We start from the raw sequence: 19,331 nt of genomic DNA, 5'->3' as shown, positions 1-19,331 counted from the left end.
TTCTTTGTTTTTTTCTGAGTTGGGTTCTTTTTCTTTATATGGGTGTTATGGATAAATTTGTTGGGGTTATTTTTGGATGTAATGGGGATTGGGGAGTGAGGGGTGCATTGGGGTTGGTGTGGTTTCATTTTAGATGTGGGGGACGGGCCATCGCGTTAGCAATATTGACTAGTGAATGGGAGCAAGGTGAGGGGGAGGGGCCGCAACCATTGTAACCTGTTTAAGAACATAAGAACATAAGAACTAGGAGCAGGAGTAGGCCATCTGGCCCCTCGAGCCAGCTCCGCCATTCAATTAGATCATGGCTGATCTTTTGTGGACTCAGCAGGTTTGAGCAGGTTTCGATGGGTCTGGGAGGTGCGAATGTTTGGGGGATGGGGTTAATTCTGGGTGAGGTGTTTACAAGACAAAGTGATGTGGGGAGGGAGGGGGAAGCGGCACTGACAAGGGCTGGGGCAGGGTCCTGCTTTCAAGGCGGGGCCTGGAAGGAAGGTCATGGCGGGTAGGAAGGGCAGTGGTTGAGAGACCCCCCCCGTGTGAGTGGTGCCGTGGAACGTAAGAGGGTTGGGGGGGACCGGTGAAGCAAGTGAGTTTTCTCAGATCTGAAGGGCCTGAAAGTGGACTTGGTGCTGTTACAGGAGACCCATCGGAGGCTAAAGGACCAGATGTGGCTGAGGAAGGGCTGGGTGAGCCAGGCGTTCCACTCTTGCATCGATAGGGTGCAGGGGTTGGCTATACTGGTGGGTAAATGGGTGAGGTTCCGAAAGAAGAGGGTGGTGACGGACCAGGGGGGCAGGTACGTGATAGTGATGTGTGTGCAGGAGGAGAGAATGGTGGTGTTACTTTGCGTGTAGCCCCAACCTGGGACAACGTTGGGTTTGTGAGGAGGATGTTAGCAGCTGTACCGGACCTGGATGGCCACTAGTTGATAATGGGGGGGGGGTTGGAAAATGGTGCGAGGTGTGGGCCTCGTTCGCTGGTCCCCTCGAGGGGGGCAAAGGTGTTAGGGGGGTTTATGAAGGAGGTGGGAGGGGTGGACCCGTGGAGGTTTTTGCATCCACCAGACAGGGAATATTTGATTTTCTCCTTGGCGCACAAGGTGTATTCAAGGATCAACTTTGTGGTGGGCAAGGCACTGGTGGCTGGGGTAAAGAAGGCAAAGTACTCGGCGATTGTGATATCGGCCGCACTAGGTGGATGTGGTCCTGGATAAGGGGCAGGCCCAGAGGCTGGATGCGGGCTTGTTGGCAGATCTAACCAGTTGTATTGATTGGGAGGGTGTTGGGGAAGTATGTAGTGTTTAATCACAGTGGGGAGGTCTCATTGTCGGAGGTCTGGGAGGCATTGAAGGCGGTAGTGAGGGGGGAGATCACGCATTTAAGGCGAAGGTGGATAGGGAGGCGTTGGCGGGCGGCAGCGGCTGGTGGAGGCGATTTTGGAGGTGGGTGGAAGATACGTGGGGAATCCGGAGCTGGGGATGTTGGTGAGGAGGAAGGAGTTGCAAGAGAAGTTTGACTTACTGTGTACGGGCAGTTCGGCAGTAGAAGCGAGCACGAGGGGGTTGGGGGGTATTGAGTATGCTGTGAAGGCCAGTGGATTGTTAGTAGGCCATTTCCGCTGGCAGGCAGCGGTGAGAGGTTGTGCAGATTAGGGATGGGATAGGAGGGTCTGCAGCAGGTGCATAGGGTGTTTGAGGACTTTTACAGGGGTTTATATAAGTTGGAGGATGGGTGAAGATGATGGAGTTTTTGGAGCGGTTGGAGTGACCAGAGGTGGAAAGGACTGGGTTGTAGAAGCCATTAGGTCTGGAGGAAGTGAAGGCAGAGATAGGGAAGATGGAGTTGGGTAAGGCGCCGGACTGGATGGGGTTCCTGGTGGAGTTCCATAAAAAGTTCAAGGACAAGTTGGCGCCACTGATGGTGGAAATGTTTGAAGATGTGATGGCGAAGGGGGATTGCCGGAGACCAGGCATCTATTCATTGTTATTGATAAGGACCCAGTGGGTCGTATTGGTCCATTTCTCCAACGAATGTGGAGGCCAGGATATTGGCAACGGTGCTGGCGGTGAGGCTGGAGGGGTATCTTCTGAAGGTGGTGTGGGAGGATCAGACGGTGTTCATTAAGGGCAGACAGCTGTCATCGAACGTGCAGCAGCTGCTGAATGTCGTGCTTTCTCCGGCAGAGGGGAGGGTGTTAGATGTGATGGTGCCGTTGGATGCGGAGAAAGTATTTGACAGAGTGGAGTGGAGATATTTGCTTGCGGTACTGGAGAAGTTTGGGATTGGGCCTAAGTTTGTGGCTTGGGTAAAATTGCTACATGGGATCTGACAGGCTGTGTGCAGATAAATAGGACAATAGTCTGGGAACAAGACAGGGGTGCCCCATGTCCCCCTCTTGTTCGCATTGGAGATTGCGCTGAGGGGTTTGGGCTTATGGAGGGGGATAGTGAGGGGGGGGGGGCAGTTGGAGCTTAGGGTGTTGCTGTACACAGATGATTTACTGTTATATATCACGGACCCAGGCTTCTCGATGAGGGACATAATGGGGTTGCTGGGGAAATTTGGGGCGGTTTTCAGGATACAAATTGAATCTAGGCAAAAGTTGGTGTTTTGCTGTGCTCCCTTTGGGTGAAGGGGCAGCAGTGGAGTGGTTGCCATTTAGGGTGGCGACAACTCACTTTAGGTACTTTGGGATGCAGGGAGAGCTGGACTGGGCATGACTCCGGAAGCTAAATTGCACAAACCTGGTAGGGAAGGTGAAGGAGAATCTGGGGAAGTGGAAGAGTTTCCCTTTGTTGTTGGCTGCCTAGGTAAAGGCAGTAAAAATGAATATTTTACCACGGATTTTGTTTCTGTTATAGTGTCTATTGGTCTTTTTGCCAAAGGTATTTTTTTGAGGGGTGGATTGACTGGTCTTGATGTTCATGTGGACAGGGAAGGTGGTGAGGATAAGGATGGCGGTGCTCCAAAGGGTTGGCAGTCGGGGGGGGGGGGTGCTTGGCTCTGCTGGATCTGTTGTATTATTGCTGGGCAGCGAATGCGGGGAAATTGCAGGGCTGGAGGAAGGGGTTGGAGGCTGTGTGGGTGCGGATGGAGGTGAGGTCCTGTAAGGATTGCAGGCGTTGGCAGCAGTGTCGCTGCCGTTAGTAGCAGGGAAGCATTCTGGGAATCCGGTAGTGGTAGCCAAGCTGACGATCTGGGGGCAATTTTGACAGAACTTCAAGTTGAGGTCAGGGTCGAGATGATGCCGATAATAGGGAATCATGGGATTGAGCCGAGATGGATGGATGCGAGGTTCCGGGGATGGGAGGAGAGAATTTGGTTCTGGAGGGGAGATTTGCAAGTTTAAAGGAGTTAGGGGTGAAGTATAGACTTCAGAGACTTCAGTGTGAGGAGGACTTTAGGTATATGCAGGTGTGGAATTTTGCAAGAAAGATTTTTTCGGGTTTCCTGGTGTGTGTGGGGGGGGGGGGGGGGGGGGGGGGGGGGGTGCGTCAGGTACTGTTTGTATAAAAAATTTAAACAGTTGAATAAAATATATATATTTAAAAATAGCTCACTAGAAATGTCCTGAGAAGCTGGCTTGCCAAGGAAGCAGTGATGCTGCTTGCAATGGAAGTTTCTGGAAACACAGAGTAAAGATCTGATTTCACACTGATCAGCAGAGAACCACTCCAATTCTAGACGATGACAGTAGGATGCAGCAAGTTGACTGATTTGCTTCTGATGCCAAACGCATGGCCCCAATAATAAATTGTGATTAAAACATTGACAGACGTTTACTCCACTGAATTACATCAAATGCACATCAGAGAGAGGAGAAAGTCCATTTGGCCTCTTTCCATATCAGTGGAAATCCCATAAGCATCAGTAATAATCAAACTGCTAGCATTGACACAAGTTAATTTTGGCTGCTAAGTGACATTCACTCCACGCAAGTACCAGTGAATGACTTTCCATTGTTTAACCATCTTTTTCCAATCAAGGGGCAATTTAGCGTGGCCAATCCACCTACCCTGCATGGGTTGTGGGGGTGAACCCTACGCAGACAGGTAGAGATTGTGCAAACTCCACTTTACAATAATCTTTATTAGCATCAAAAGTAGGCTTACATTAACACTGCAATGAGGTTACTGTGAGAAGCCCCTCGTCGCCACACTCCAGCACCTGTTTGGGTACACTGAGGGAGAATTCAGAATGTCCAATTCACCTGACTAGCACGTCTTTCGGGACTTGTGGAAGGAAACCGGAGCACCCGGAGGAAACCCACACAGACACAGGGAGAACGTACAGACTCCGCACAGACCAATTCCAACCCCGGGTCTTCGGCGCGGTGAAGCTGCAGTGCTAACCACTGCGCCGCCGTGTCATTGACCATTTCCAACAAGAATCGATTTATCTGCACATGACATTAATGGCATTACCATTTTTGAATACCCCACCACCAAGATCTTTGGGGGGGGGGGGGGGGGGGGGGGGGGTTTACCGTTAACCAGAAACTGAAGTGGTCTGGCCATATAATTACAATGGCTACAAGAGCTGGTCTAGATGGGGATTTCTGAGGTTACTCAAATTTTGACTCCACAAAGCCTGGCCACCATCTACAAGGTACAAGTCAGGAGTCCGATGGAATACTCTCCACTTACCTGGATGAGTGCAGCTCAGGAAGCTAAACGCCAGCCAGGACAAAGCAGCCCACTTGATTGCACCGCATCCATCACTTAAACATTCCTCCATCACTGACGCATAACGACAGCAGTGTGTACATTGTACAAAATTCTTGCCAGAAACTCACCAAGGCTCTTTTGACAGCACTTTCCAAACCCACGACCTCTACCATCTAGTATGATGCTGTGGAGATGGACTGGGGCGAGCACAGTAAGAAGTCTTACAACACCAGGTTAAAGTCCAACAGGTTTGTTTCAAATCACTAGCTTTCGGAGCACTGCTCCTTCCTCAGGTGAATGAAGAGGTAGGTTCCAGAAACATTTATATAGACAAAGTCAAAGATGCAAGATGATACTTTGAATGCAAGCATTTGCAGCTAATTAAGTCTTTACAGAGCCAGAGAGATGGGTAACCCCAGGTTAAAGAGGTGCGAATTGTCTCAAGCCAGGACAGTTGGTAGGACTTTGCAAGCCCAGGCCAGATGGTGGGGGGGTGAATGTAATGCGACATGAATCCAAGGTCCCGGTTGAGGCCGTACTCATGTGTGCGGAACTTGGCTATAAGTGTCTGCTCGGCGATTCTGCGCTGCCGCGTGTTCTGCAGGCCGCCTTGGAGAACGCTTACCCAAAGAGCAGAGGCCGAATGCCCTTGACTGCTGAAGTGTTCCCCGACTGGAAGGGAACATTCCTGCCTGGCGATTGTCGGGCGATGTAAATTCATCCATTGTCGCAGCGTCTGCATGGTCTCACCAATGTACCATCTAGGTACCGTCAATGTCGCTATCTAGGATAATTGCAGCAGTTGCATGGGAACGCCACCACAGGTAAGCTCCTCTCTAATTCATTCATCATCCTGACGTGGAACTAGACTGCCGTTCCTTCACTGTCGCTGGATCAAAATTGTGGAATTCCTTCCCTAATAGCACAGAAGATGTGCCTACAACACATGAACTGCAGTGGTTCAAGAAAGCAGCTCACTACAACCTTTTCAAAGGCAATTAGGGTAGGGTAATAATTGTGGCTATGCTTGCAATACCCCACATCTCATGACAGAGTAAGTAAAGACTTGTTGGCTGGCAATTGGCCTGCTGAGTTTCCCGCATTACAAACCGCAGGCTACAATGGATATAAAGCATTTTGGCACATGAGTCAAGGAAGGCGTTATAGAAATGCAAATCTTTCTTTTACCCTTTTGCAAAGAAAGACATGAGGCTGGATTCTCCGCTGCAGGTAGTGGAGTCCCGATGCGGCGGAGAATCCAGTGTCGGGGGAGAGAAGAAAAATGAGATCGGTTGCACCATTTCCGATGCTCTGGTCCCATGATGGCGTTGAGGTTTGCACCTTGTGCTAGCTGGGTGATGCAAGTGGGTCGTTAAGACACATTTTCATCCTATTGGTGGGCTGGGAATTTCATGGACGAGCAATTGGTGCTATTCCTGATAAGCATGAACCTGATGCCGTGGTGCCAGGCCTGATAAGCATGAACCCGATGCCGTGGTGTGCCAGGCCTGATAAGCATGAACCCGATGCAGTGGTGCCAGTCCTGATAAGCATGAACCTGATGCGGTGTGGTGCCAAGGTGGGGTTACTATTTAAGGGAATTACTAGTCACGTGGAAAATGTGGGTAATTAGAAGAGGCAGCAAGGGGAAATCATGCTTAAATAACTTGCTGGAGGTTTTGAAGAGCTAACAGAAAGGGTCAATGAGGGTAATGTTGTTGATGAGGTCTACATGGACTTTCAGAAGACAGTGCCACGCTGATGTGTGAAATGATATCTCGTGGAATAAAAGAGACAGTGGCAACTTGGATACAAAATTGGCTAAATAATAGGAACAGAGAGTACTGGTCAATGGACATTTTTTTGGGGCTGGAGGAAGGTTTGCAGTGGTGTTCCCGGAGGTTTTGTATTGGGACTCTTGCTTTTATATGCAATATATATTAGTGATCCAGATCTTGGTGTGCAGGGGACAATTTCAAAGTTTGCGGATGACACAAGACTTGGAAGTATTAGTAACTGTGAAGAGGGCATGTATGACTTGAAAGGACAGCGACAATGCCTAATCGAGGCAATTAACCGGGCATTAGATGATGACATGAATAGAAACAATATGCAGGGACACGGGGAAAAAAGGCAGGTCATACTAAGTCATACTGCTCATTTGGGAGCAGGTGCAGACATGAAGGGCCGATATGGACATCTTCTGCCTGGTAACAGTTTTATGATTTTGGGAAAGTACCAGGATGGAAATTATAGCATCACTGAGAATGACGCACTGACAAAATAGCTCAGCAACACCCCAGATCCACATTCCTGAAAGGAATAATCACACAATCCATTCAGGGAAGCAGTCACATTATACACAAAGAATGTAGGGCGTGGAATTTTAGCATCATATTGCCAAACCCGGTGGAACTGCAAAACATGCAAAGTTCTGTAGCGGCTTGATCGGGCAGATCCGGCGATATTGTTTCTGCTTTTTGGGGAATTAAAAAAAAACACTTGAGCACAGTTTCTTCAGAGGGTGGTGAATCTTTGGAATTCTCTATCCCAGAGGCTTGTGGGTGCTCACTGTTTAATACATTTAAAGGTGGGATTGGCAGATTTTAGATCTCTTGGGGAATTAAGGGATATGGTGAATGGGGAGGGGGTGGGTGGGGGAAATATAATTGAAGCCTATAGATCAGACATGGCGGAGCAGGCTCGATGGGCCATATTCCTGCTCCTATTTCTTGTGTCATTGTGGGTATGCCATCCATGCAATGGAAGCATGTAGAGTGGGCTAGGTTGCAAAATCAAACATCCTCTAAAATGGCAACACAATTCTAGCACGCACCCTATCATTTGAACGTCAAGTGTCCCTGTTAATGTCTTCCCCACTATGCACCTTCTTGCTGACCACATAGCTGGGTTCAGGTAGTGCTCTTGGCTGGAGTGACGGGTAGGAGGATGTTCTCTCAGAAGGCCAGAGAAAAGCCAGGAGGGACAGGCAGTGGCTTGCCAGGCGAGCAAGAAGTCCCAATGGTTCAGGAGGCTGTGACTATATGCACGTCACTCTGTGGACCCCCAATATTAGTTGGGATGAGTACTCAACAGCAAGGAGTTATTCCACCATGAATGTGTGTTTCCAGTTATTGCCAGCCAACCTCACCATGGAATCACACAGCTCTATCTCAGTGAGGACTGGGTCAAACAAGGCTGAGCTATCACGCTAACCCTCTCCTATTTTCCTCACACAATACTGCAGTCACCTCTGTTAAATCAAGCTACGAACAAAGGTAAATTACAGGGACAGACTGTGGAAACTGTTTAGCCCTGAGTTTGAAAGAAGCGTGCAGACGCTCAAGAACACACTCGAGTTGAATCTTAAGTTAGCAGTGATCTCAGGATGTTTATGACTAAGCGTATGCACAATGTCTGCCATGATGCAAACATCTAATGAATCTGCCCTGTGAGGCAGGTGAGGCAACATTTGACACACAAAATGGTAGCAACGATGAATTAACTCCACCATTCAACAGCAGACAACAGAATTTCAGTAACTCTCCAACATTTGAGACTAGAGAAGTTCATCGTGGGAATTAAATTCAGCCCTGCTTCGGATAATGCACCCATTTGGTGTAGAAAAGAACTTTGACGGGCCAAAGTGGACTAAGTTGTCCAGTCAACTAACAAATTCTATAGTGTTCAATGATAGAGTCCTTTAGGTCATGCTTCAATTCAAGGCAAAGTCGCAGACCTTCCCAAGGGTAGCCCAGCTTGTTTAGACCTTCCCCTGTCCCACCCCCACTAACCCATCCTCTTTGGCCTCCAAACTATCTACCCAATATTACAGTGGATAACTTTTAAAATGTTGCTCGATTGGCAATGGGAATTGATACACTGCATTTACACAACAAGCCAGCATAACTGAATGTCCAACTGTCTAAGCATGGGGAACACTCTCTAAATCCAAACTACTGCGGTTTATTTCTAGCAGAACAGAACTGAGGAGCAGAGAATGATGCTAGCCTGGTACAGTACCTCGGTTAGACCACAAGTAGAGCACTGGGCCTCTATGTTACACATGCATGGGAGAAGGTGCAATAAAGATTTACAAGGATGCGAGAGGTTCTAACTATGAGGAAAAACTGGACAACCTGGGACTCTTTTCTCCAGAAAGGAGAAGGCTGAGCAGTGAGCTGGTCCAGATTTTTAAATGATAAACGGTATCGATAGGGTCGACATAGAGAATGTGTTTCCATTGTCTCGTCAGCAAATACAAGATAGTCACTAATAAATCCAATAGCGAATGCAAGAGGAAACAAATCAAGAACTCAAGGAAAATCCATCAATGAGTGGTGTACAATGTTGCTGAACACTCTCTCGTACGAGGCAAGTAGTGACATTGCAGAGGCCTACCAGTCTTGAGGAAACAAATTGCGAGGACAATTAAATCCTCGTTAAAAAATACCTTTTCCTTACCTCATGCAAATTGAGTTCTTTTACTTTCTCTTTAGTATGACCTGCAAAATAGAAAGAATCACAATGGATGGGGACTTGAGCAAACTCCTGGACACACCAAAAATATTGCCACGTCTACACGATCAACAAAACTCACCAATATAGTATAAAATCTTGGCAATTGTTTGCAGTTTAAAAAAATAAAACCGTGAGAATTATAACTATTACCTGTATTATTTATTTTTTTAAATTTAGAGTACCCAATTCTCTTTTTCCAATTAAGGAGATATTTAGTGTGGCCAATCCACCTACCCTGCACATCTTTTGGGTTGTGGGGGTGAAACCCACGCAAACATGGGGAGAATCTATTACCTGTATTATAATAAATTATATTACATAGAGTGTAGCACAAACAGTCTCTCCAGTCCAATAGCTACTGTTTATACGGCACACTTTTTCCTCCCGTTCTATCACGCTCATCTCTGCCTTTCAGCATGTCTTTCCATTACCGTTTTCAATTGTGTTTTTACCTTGTTTCTTTCCTGAAAGCATCTCGGATTTTTGACTCAACCACCTCCACGGATAGTGAGTTCCATATTCTAACCACTCTGCCGAAAGAAATGTATCCTTTTTTCTCATCAATGACCTGATTAATAGTTTTCCTGTATTTACGGGCCCCGATTTTGAATTCTCCCACGAGTGAAAAATTCCCCCCCCCCCACATTTACCCTGCCTTTCATAACTTTAAAAATATCGAGCGAGTTAAAGAGCAAATGAATGCAATAGTGAGGAAGGATATTAGCTCCGACGATGTGGAATCTGTATGGGTAAAACTGAGAAACATCAAGGGGCAAAAAACATGAGTGGGGATTGTACCCAGACCCGCAATCACACTGGTGATGTTGGCAATGACATAACACTACACCCCTGTATGCTTCACCCGATGCTGGTGTTATGTAGTTACATTGTGTACCTTGTGGTGCTATTATGAATTTTCTTTTACTTCTTTTTCTTTTCATGTACTTAATGATCTGTTCAGCTGCTCGCAGAAACATAGGCCGGGATTCTCCGACCCCTCTCTCGGGTCGGAGAATCCCCGGGGGGGGGGGGGGGGGGCCTGACACCGGCTGTCGTATTCTCAGGCACTGTTCACGCTGGTCGGGGGCCGTTGACAGAGCACCCCCCCTCCACTGCGATTCTCCGGACCCCGATGGGCCGAGTGGCCGTCCATTTTTGGCCAGTCCCGCAGGTGTGAATTACTCACCTCACGCACAGCAGGACCTGGCAGGTGAGTATGCGGGGGGCGGTCCTCAGTGGGCATGGGGGTGGAGGATCCAACCCCGGGGGAGCCCTCACGGTGGCCTGGACCGCGATCGGGGCCCACCGATCTGCGGGCGGGCTTGTTCCGCGGGGGCACTTCTTTCTTCCACGCCGGGCCCCTGTAGGGCTCCGCCATATTGCCCAGGGGAGAACATGCTCAAAAATACGGCGGCCGATCTGCGCATGCGTGAACTTGCGCCAGCTCTTCGCCGCTGGCTGGAGCGGCGTCAACTCCTCTGGCGTCCATTTAGCCCCCGGAAATGTGGAGAATTCCGCACTTTCGGGGGCTGTTGACGCCGGAGTGCCGCTGGTTTTCCCGCGGCATGGGGACTTAGCCCCCAGAAGGGAGAATCCCGGCCATAGTTTTCACTGTACCTCGGTTCATGTGACAATAAACAAAATCAGGAGAAATCAGGGGAGTGCAGAGAAGGCTTACCAGGCTGACTCCCTGGATGGCAGGACTGACATATGAGGAGAGATTGAATTGGTTAGAATTATATTTGCTGGAGTTTAGGAGAATGAGGAGGACCCATAGAAACCTATAAAATTCTAACAGAACTAAACAAGGTAGGTGCAGGAAGGATGTTTCATAGATTTCTTAGAATTTACAGTGCAGAAGGAGGCCAATCAGCCCATTGCGTCTGCACCGGCCCTTGTAAAGAGCACCCCACTTAAGTCCAGATCTCCACTCTATCCCTGTAACCCAGTAACACCACCTAACCTTTTTTGGACACTAAGGGCAATTTAGCATGGCCAATCCACCTAGCCTGCACATCTTTGGACATGTTCCCAATGGTGGCGGTATCCAGAACCAGAGGTCATAGTTGAAGGATACTGGGTACATCATTTAGGATTGAGGTGAGGAGAAACCTCTTCACCCAGAGAGTGGTGAGCCTGTGGATTTTGCTATCACAGAAAACAGTTGAGGCCAATACATTGTATGCTTTCTAGAAGGAGTTAGATATAGCTCTTGGGGCTAAAGAGATCAAAGGATATGGGACGAAAGCGGGAATAGGTTACTGAGTTGGATCATCAGCCATGATGATAATGAATGGTCGCGCAGGCTTGAAGGGCTGAATGGACTCCTCCTGCTCCTATTTTCTACGTTCATCGGAGGGCGACAGCAGGGGGCTCTCAAAGCTGGAGAGCCAATAGGAGACCCTGCAGCACTGAAACAGCAGCAGGTACCCTTCTCTGCAACTTTATAAAATCTAGAATAACGAAAGGCCTTTGCAACCAGGCCAGCATTGTGTGGGGGTGGAGCAGAATCCCCGTTTACCGGGCAGTTTTACAGTTGAGGCTGAAGCCAGGGAGAGCTTCGAAGCCTACCTAGAGTGCTGGCCCCTGGTCTGCTGTCGGTAGTCTACCCAGGCCGTCAAACTGGCCCTGCTCCTTCCAGGGACCTTTAGGCCAACGGGAAAATCCCAGTCAGCCTCTGGCAATAGGCCTCGACATAACTTTACCCACCACTTGTGAAATACAGAACGAATATGGTGCAGGGCGTTTCAGCTGCTAAATTCGAAAACAATGAACAATCACAGCAGTATTTAATCATGCCAAAGCAAGTGACTGGAAGGAGGGCTTGAACAGTTCATCCTTGATGCTAAAGCACTGATCCAGTTCTACAAAATACTGCAGAATGCTGAACCGGGGGGATTTGACGAGCGAGGACATTTTAAGGGTTGCTCCCTTTCTAGAATTTCAGTGGGTTTTGCATTTAGCATTTAACTTAACATTAGCCTTCCTTTCAGTGTGAGCCAGTGGCACACAAGCCCAGTTATGCTTCATGGCATTTGCCCAGTTAGTTAATTAGGTAGCTTTTCAGAACGGGCAATTACTGCCAGCAGAGGCTGAATCTGGAATTTCCGCTGGTACGAATAATAAATACAGGGGGATTTGTTAAAGTACAGCAGGAGGGGAGCTGAGCACAGAGGTATTAATTAAAATCAATACTTTAAAGAAGGTACTACCGAGGTTCATTCTTCTTTAGATCACTGACTCAGCAGCTGAGTCCTGGAGCTTGCAATTCCTGAGCATCGTGGGAACTTCAGAACATTTCAAGGTGGCAAAAGTGGGCACGTAAAGAAACAAATGGACGAAGGTGCACCCAGAGCAGGGTTGCTGCTGTCCAAAAAAAAACAAAACAAGAGAAAACCCGAAACATGTCAAGAATAGGAAGCAAAATGGGGACAGAGTGAAACTGTTGAACACAGCGTTGTGTCCAGAAGACGGGGAAGCACCTAATCGAAAGATGGGGGATGTTCCTTGAGCTTAAACTGAGCTTCGACAGCAACCAAGGAGAGCGGGGTCAGCGTGCGATCAAGGTAGAGAATCACCTCCTCTCACCCTGCAAGGCGAACTCTGCTTTCATTTAATCGCTCCTGCCTTCCACCGTATCACAGAAATTTCCTTTTTGTATTACTGGAAAAAAGAGGTATGTCGAAGTTTTTCATCCTGCACTCCTCAGGACATTTCTCAAGAATACCAATCAAAGGGGGAAAGTGTCCTGGAAGAAGTGTCCTGATGAATGTAGGAGAAAAGCTCCGGCATAATTGACCCTTTGTGTCCAGGGATATGCATGTTAGGATGGGTTACAAGGATAGGGCAGGGGAGTGGGCCTGGGTGGGGCGCTCTTTCAGAGGGCCCGTGCAGACTCGATGGGCCAAATGGCTTCCTTTTGCACCGTAGGGATTTTATGATGATGTCTTTTTTTCAGCAATGCTCATTTTGTCTATTCGCAAACCACTATAAATTCCCTTTTGTTTTTCCTTCCTCCATTCACTCTTTACTCAAAAGCTGATGTATCTCCAGCTTCTCCCAGTTATGATGAAAAGTCATTGACCTGAAACGTTGGGTGGGATTTTCTGGCCGTTCACGCTGGTGGGATTTTATGATCCCGCCATCGCGCATCCCCACCGTGGGTATCACAGCGGCGAAAGATGCGTTCAATGGGAAATTCCATTGACAATGGGGGAACCAGAGGATTCCGCACCGGCCACTGGCACGCTGCCCTCCACCGCTGCAGAACACGCGGTGGGGCACGGGGGAGGAAAATCATGCCCATCAGCTCTGCTTCTATTTCCACAGATGCTGACAGACCTGTTGAGAGTTTCCTGCATTTTATGGCTTTATTTTTCCTCCCATAAATTAAGAGTATCCAATTATTCTTTTCCCAATTAAGGGCCAATTTAGCGTGGCATTTTTGGGTTGTGGGTGTGAGACCCAGGAAGACACGGTGAGAATGTGCAAACTCCACACGGACAGTGACTCGGGGCCACGATCGAACCTGGGACCACGTCGCTGTGAGGCAGCAGTGCTAACTTAACCACTGCACCTCCGTACTGCCCTGGCTTTATTTTGGATTCCAAAATCCGCAGTACTTTGCTCTTGTGTGACAATTGAGGGAGACTGACGGAGAAAATCTGCTCCCATTACCCGACAGTACGTAAAGTCACCAGAGTCCCAGGTGATCCTAGGCTGCTTTCCCCTTTTGAGGGACAGACAAGACTGGTGGTGATTTAACCTGAGGGTCACCACACCTCAGGTGAGGGGCAGGTTGAGAAGGCTCATTAATAACCTCAGCCGGTACGGGAATTGAATTCACGCTATTGACCTCGCTTTGCATCACAAACCAGTTATCCAGCCAACTGAGCGAAAGTAAAGGTCAGCTAGAATGTAAATAAACGGCTAAGTTCCCAACTCGAGCCACCCATCTCCGCACTGAAAATCTGGGCCTATGTGTCAATCTTCATTGGGTGAAAGTTAATGCATGTCATGGTGCCTGGAGAAAGTCGTGTTAACAGTGAAGCTCGATGGGGGCTGGGATTGGAATCTTTCCATATGTCGACTATGACAGATGGAGTAAAGCAAGTGCTGTAAACAAAAAAGTGTAATGAATACGATGTGCGGCTTTGCACATTACGATATTCCGTAAGTTACGCATTTAAACAGGTGCCTCATGGGAATTGAATCTTTTTACAGGGCAGATATTGTCCTTCACCACTGGATTCAGGATCTGAATCCAGCTCAGATCACTAGGTTAAAGTATCTTCTTTTTTGCTAACTGCAATGGATCTTTATAAAATGGATGTAGATGCCATCAATCCAGTTTCGACAGGAACAGAGGCCCACAGCACAATGTTTTCCCTAAATTGGCACACCTTCTAAATCTGATTCAGATGACTGGTGTTGGTCGATGGGAATGATAGGTTAGAGATATTCTGGAGGCTCAGCACTTCAATACACTATACCTGAACCCAAGGTGCTTAACGCTGACTGCATGATATTTCTCTCACTCAACACTCACTTTCCATACCTTAATGAGCACATTTAAAACATTTTTAAAATTCATTCATGGGATGTGAGCATTGCTGGCTGGTCCAGTATTTATTGCCCATCCATGAGAGCATTTAAGAGTCAGCCAAATTGCTATGGATCTGGAGTCACTTGTAGGCCAGACCAGGTCAGGTAAGGACGATAGATTTCCTTCGCTAAAAGACATCAGTGAACCAGATGGGTTTTAACTACAATCGTTTCATGGTCATCAATATACTTTTAAAGGCAGCACGGTGGCGCAGGGGGTTAGCCCTGTTGCCTCATGGCGCCGAGGTCCCAGGTTTGATCCCAGCTCTGGGTCACTGTCCGTGTGGAGTTTACACATTCTCCCCATGTTTACGTTGGTTTCGCCCCCAGAACCCAAAGATGTGCTGGTTAGGTGGATTGGCCACACTAAATTGCCCCTTAATTGGAAAAAATGAATTGGGTACTCTAAATTTTTTTTTTTTAAGTCATTATACTTTTAATTTCTGATTTGTATTGAATGCAAATTTCATCATCTGCCATGGTAGGATTCGAACCCAGGACCCCAAAGAATTTCCCTGGGTCTCGGGATTACTAATCAGCGACAACACCACGATGCCACTATCTCCCCAAAATTCGAGTCACTGTTTTAATGAATGAATGTCAGCAGACTCAGGAGTGTTTCAGTTTGCGGAGGTATGGGTCTTACCTGTTTGTATGCATAAAGCTCCTTGTGGCTTGGTGTCGCAACCTGCACAGGGAGGAAAGAGAGAGAAGACGGTCATTTCTACATCTGCCCAGTTGCTTCTCTGTATTGTACAACTCACTCTCCAACAGCCAGCTGTCTGCAGTAACCATACAGGCAGCCGCTGACAGGCAAGGCTCATTATTACTGGTCAATCCCTAGTTGCTGCTCTCTCTGCTATAACTCAACTGTACTAGTGTCAAAGACAATGTCCCAAAGGAAACAGCTGCGAACCGCTCCCCTCACAGGCGACATCCTGCCGCAATCTCTACTTGGTGTATCGAGGATTTTATCAGGGGCTGCGCACACATGGTTCACTGAAAATCCGACACTTCAAACCTCTGTCACTGACATGGAGCAATATCGAAGGTGGGTTGCGAGTCCCAAGGTTGTTCGCATTTAGACAGGGTTAGAACTTGACACAATGCAATCATTTCTCAGTTCCCCCTTATCCACGGCAGCACTGACAGGGCTCATTGTACATCATAAACTACTGATGTCATTGATGGGAAATACAGTTCTTTTCCAATTTTATTTATTCTAAATGTAAAAATATCACCATCAACATAGGGTGGAGACCTTGTGCACCAGTGGGTGATGACCCTGCCTCTGAGTCAGATGGTTTGGCTTCGAGTCCCACTCCATGATGGTAACGCGGTTAAACAGATTGAATGTCAACCTTCAAGTCCTTCCAGCATGCCAATGGTTGGGGGTAAAAGGGGGGGAGAGATTCCTGTTCGGCCACACTTGATGTGGAGTGGCGGCCCTCAGCTATAACCCCCAGGCGGACAAACGAGCGACCTGTTCGGGAATTACCAGCTATGGAAACAGATGAAAGTCGGACCTGGTGCGCCACTAGTGTAGGAAGAGAATTGGAATGGAAACACTGAGTAGCAACTTGAAAATGAAATGAAAATCGCTTATTGTCACGAGTAGTAGACTTCAATGAAGTTACTGTGAAACGCCCCTAGTCGCCACATTCCGGCACCTGTCCGGGGAGGCTGTTTACGGGAATCGAAACCGTGCTGCTGGCCTGCTTGGTCTGCTTTAAGGACCAAATGATAATTAAAGGCAATGTGTAAGGTAAGACAACACTGTGCTGTTCTTTGTGTTGCTATACTCAGGATGGATTTGTAGTGTACACAAAGGCCACAAAAATCTAAGTCAAATAAACAAAGCTACATTTATTACACTACTTATTATACAGTTCAAACACTATTCCTATAGCATGCAATATTCTAACTAAACTACAATCTGCACTATACTAACACTTGTCTCATGCACACAATCTTAAACTGTGCTCTGCTCTGCTCCTTGTCTCTCTAACCTCCTCGCGCCTTCTCGACACTCTCTCCCAAAAGCCTGAGGACTTTTTACAGGGTCTGCTCCCCAGCTCCATCTAGTGGCTGATTATGACATTACATTAACCCTTTGTATACTAGACATTCTACACAACGTCACAAACGTGATTCAAATTTAGTTCAGCGCCGTTACATTTTAATGCAACACCAATAGCCTATTTGTTTCCCTGTAGGGGAGGGGGGTGGGGGGGGGGGGGGGGGGGGGGGGGGGGGGTGGGGGTGGGGGGGGGGGGGGGGGGAAGAGTGGGAGTAGGTGGCACAATCGATTCCGTTACTGTCCTTACTCAGAGACCTCTTTTACCCCCACAGGATAACCAAGCAGAACCAGCACCTCCCCTTAAACCAACATGGCTGGTTGGCGGGAGTGTCTTCTGTACTGTGCCCTGCGTATGCCCTCCCACATGCCAGGCAGCTTTGAGACAATCTCTGTTTGAAAGCACCTTACAGTTCTTCCAAATTACCCGTATTGTTTTACAACAATCGCTACGCTCCTTGGTAGCAGGAGATCAGCGGGAGCATGGGAAGATCCCTCTCCGATTGTCTGCTGCTCCTTCATCATCACGGGCTCAAAATCCTGGAATTTCCCGATCTATCAGCATTTACGGGAGCACCTAACCACACGGACTGCAGAGGCTCAAGAAGGAAGCCCACCACCATGTTCTCAAGAGTAACTAGGGTTGGGGAATAAACACCGGCCCTTTCTAACGACATTCACATTGGGAAGAGTTACTTTTTTAAAAATAGAAACATGGGCAGGTGATTTAATTTTTTTTTAATAAATTTAGCGTACCCAATTATTTTTTCCAATTAAGGGGCAATTTAGTGTGGCCAAATCCACCTATCCTGCACACCTTTTTGGGTTGTGGGGGCGAAACCCACGCAGACGGCAGGTGATTTAATGCCTCGTCTGTTGTGTCTGTCGCTGAATAAAAAACCTGTACCTTGAAATTTTTCGGAGTGTGCAGAATTGTGCGCCAACTGCTACCGATTACCGTGCCTTCGAGAAAGGATCGTCAGGCCAACTGAGCTCCAGGGCCTTGTGTGCCTGGAAATCTCAGTCAGAAATCAAACAACAGTGCCTCCTTTAATATACAGGGCACCTGGCCAGTATCTGCAATTATTCTCTTAAATTTCTTCATCTGCGTCTGAATAACCTCTTTCGATGAGAAGGTTTTCCATTAACTCAGAGCCCCCAAAACCAGTCAAAGTACAGGATGGTCGCTGACACAGAGGAAACAACTTGCTGTTTATTCACAGCTGAGTAGAGAGGTTCAGTGGCAACCACTCCTGCCCTGGAGTCAGAGGCCTTGCGTGGGTTTGATTCCTGCTCCGTGGTGAATGGTGGCCTCTGAATTCGGGTTCCCATCCAATGGGACACCTGTATCCTCTTCCATCCAAGAGACTCTGGGAGCCCGTCAAACTATTCCGCTGTCTTTTTTCGGCATGAGGAATGCTTCTGGTCATGGGAGGAGTGATCAGGTCACAGTCCGTCAGAGCATTAATCAGCCTGTGACTCCTCCCCCGCCTCTCCAAAGGAAGGTGTGAAAACAGCCAGTAAAAATCTGTTTTCCTCCCTTCTTTCCTCGAAGGTTTCAGCTGTCCTTTGCCACCATGCCCATGTGGCCCATCATCGCTTTGTTGGCAGCTGTTCTACTACCTTAGAATCGTATTGCCAGAGAATCCCTAGAGTGCAGAAGGTGGTCATTTGGCCCATCAAACTGCCTGACCCTTGGAAAGAACACCCTACCGAGGCCCATACACCCACCCTATCCCCAGTAACCCCAACTAACCTTTTGGGCACTAATGGGCAATTTAGCAGGGCCAATCCACCTAACCTGCACATTTTCTGACTGTGAGAGGAAGCCGGACCGGCACCCGGTGGAAATCCACGTAGACATGGGGGAAAAGTGCAGACTCCACACAGACAGTCACCCGAGGCCGGAATTGAACTCCAGTCCCTGGCTTTGTGAGGCAGCAGTGCTAACCACTATGTCACCCACTAATTTGTTGGCATCACACCCCAGCTTGGTCCTGTCAGATGAGCTGCGATTCCTCGCTCGCCGGGCAGGAGTTAGAGTTTGGAACAGCATGTGGAGCCTCTGAAGGTAATTGGATTGTGCACACTGTTGACTCACGGCGCCTAAATTAACACAAACACCTTTGAGAGTCAAGGATGACATCGGTAAAAAGCTAGTAACCTCGACAAAAGCCACCAACACGTGCTCGGTGTCATCAGGGAAATCTGCCGCTTCAGATTTATGCTTACTGTGCAGATAAACCCATTAAAATTAATCAGTCCTGGGAACTGACCGCTATTGAGTACTGTGTGCCGTTAACAGCTCAAGAGTGTTTATTGTGTGTGTTTTCTGTCAACTCTGGGAATGGTTCCAGTTCCTGTGTGCATCAACAAAGGGTAACTGCAGGAAAGTGGGTGGGGCATAGTATCGGTTTCTTTCCTCTGAGGCCTCATTCCCAGAAATTGCTTTCCTTAAATACA

The 19,331-nt window shown here is 48.0% G+C and overlaps 1 protein-coding gene across 1 annotated transcript in view; it reads right to left on the bottom strand.

Moving 5' to 3' along the window:
- The window catches only part of rnf24 (ring finger protein 24), an 87,573-nt gene that overhangs the window by 50,255 nt on the left and 17,987 nt on the right, over positions 1 to 19,331 (bottom strand). Inside the window, 4 exon segments of the mRNA XM_038793243.1 lie at positions 9,131 to 9,159; positions 11,133 to 11,145; positions 15,438 to 15,463; positions 15,466 to 15,479. Of these exon segments, the coding sequence (XP_038649171.1) occupies positions 9,131 to 9,159; positions 11,133 to 11,145; positions 15,438 to 15,463; positions 15,466 to 15,479 (82 nt within the window).

This window comes from Scyliorhinus canicula, chromosome 3 (genome assembly GCF_902713615.1).
Source record: "Scyliorhinus canicula chromosome 3, sScyCan1.1, whole genome shotgun sequence".
Taxonomy (NCBI): domain Eukaryota; kingdom Metazoa; phylum Chordata; class Chondrichthyes; order Carcharhiniformes; family Scyliorhinidae; genus Scyliorhinus; species Scyliorhinus canicula.
The sequence above is the reverse complement of the archived record's forward strand: the minus strand, read 5'-3'. Positions and strand labels throughout refer to the sequence as shown.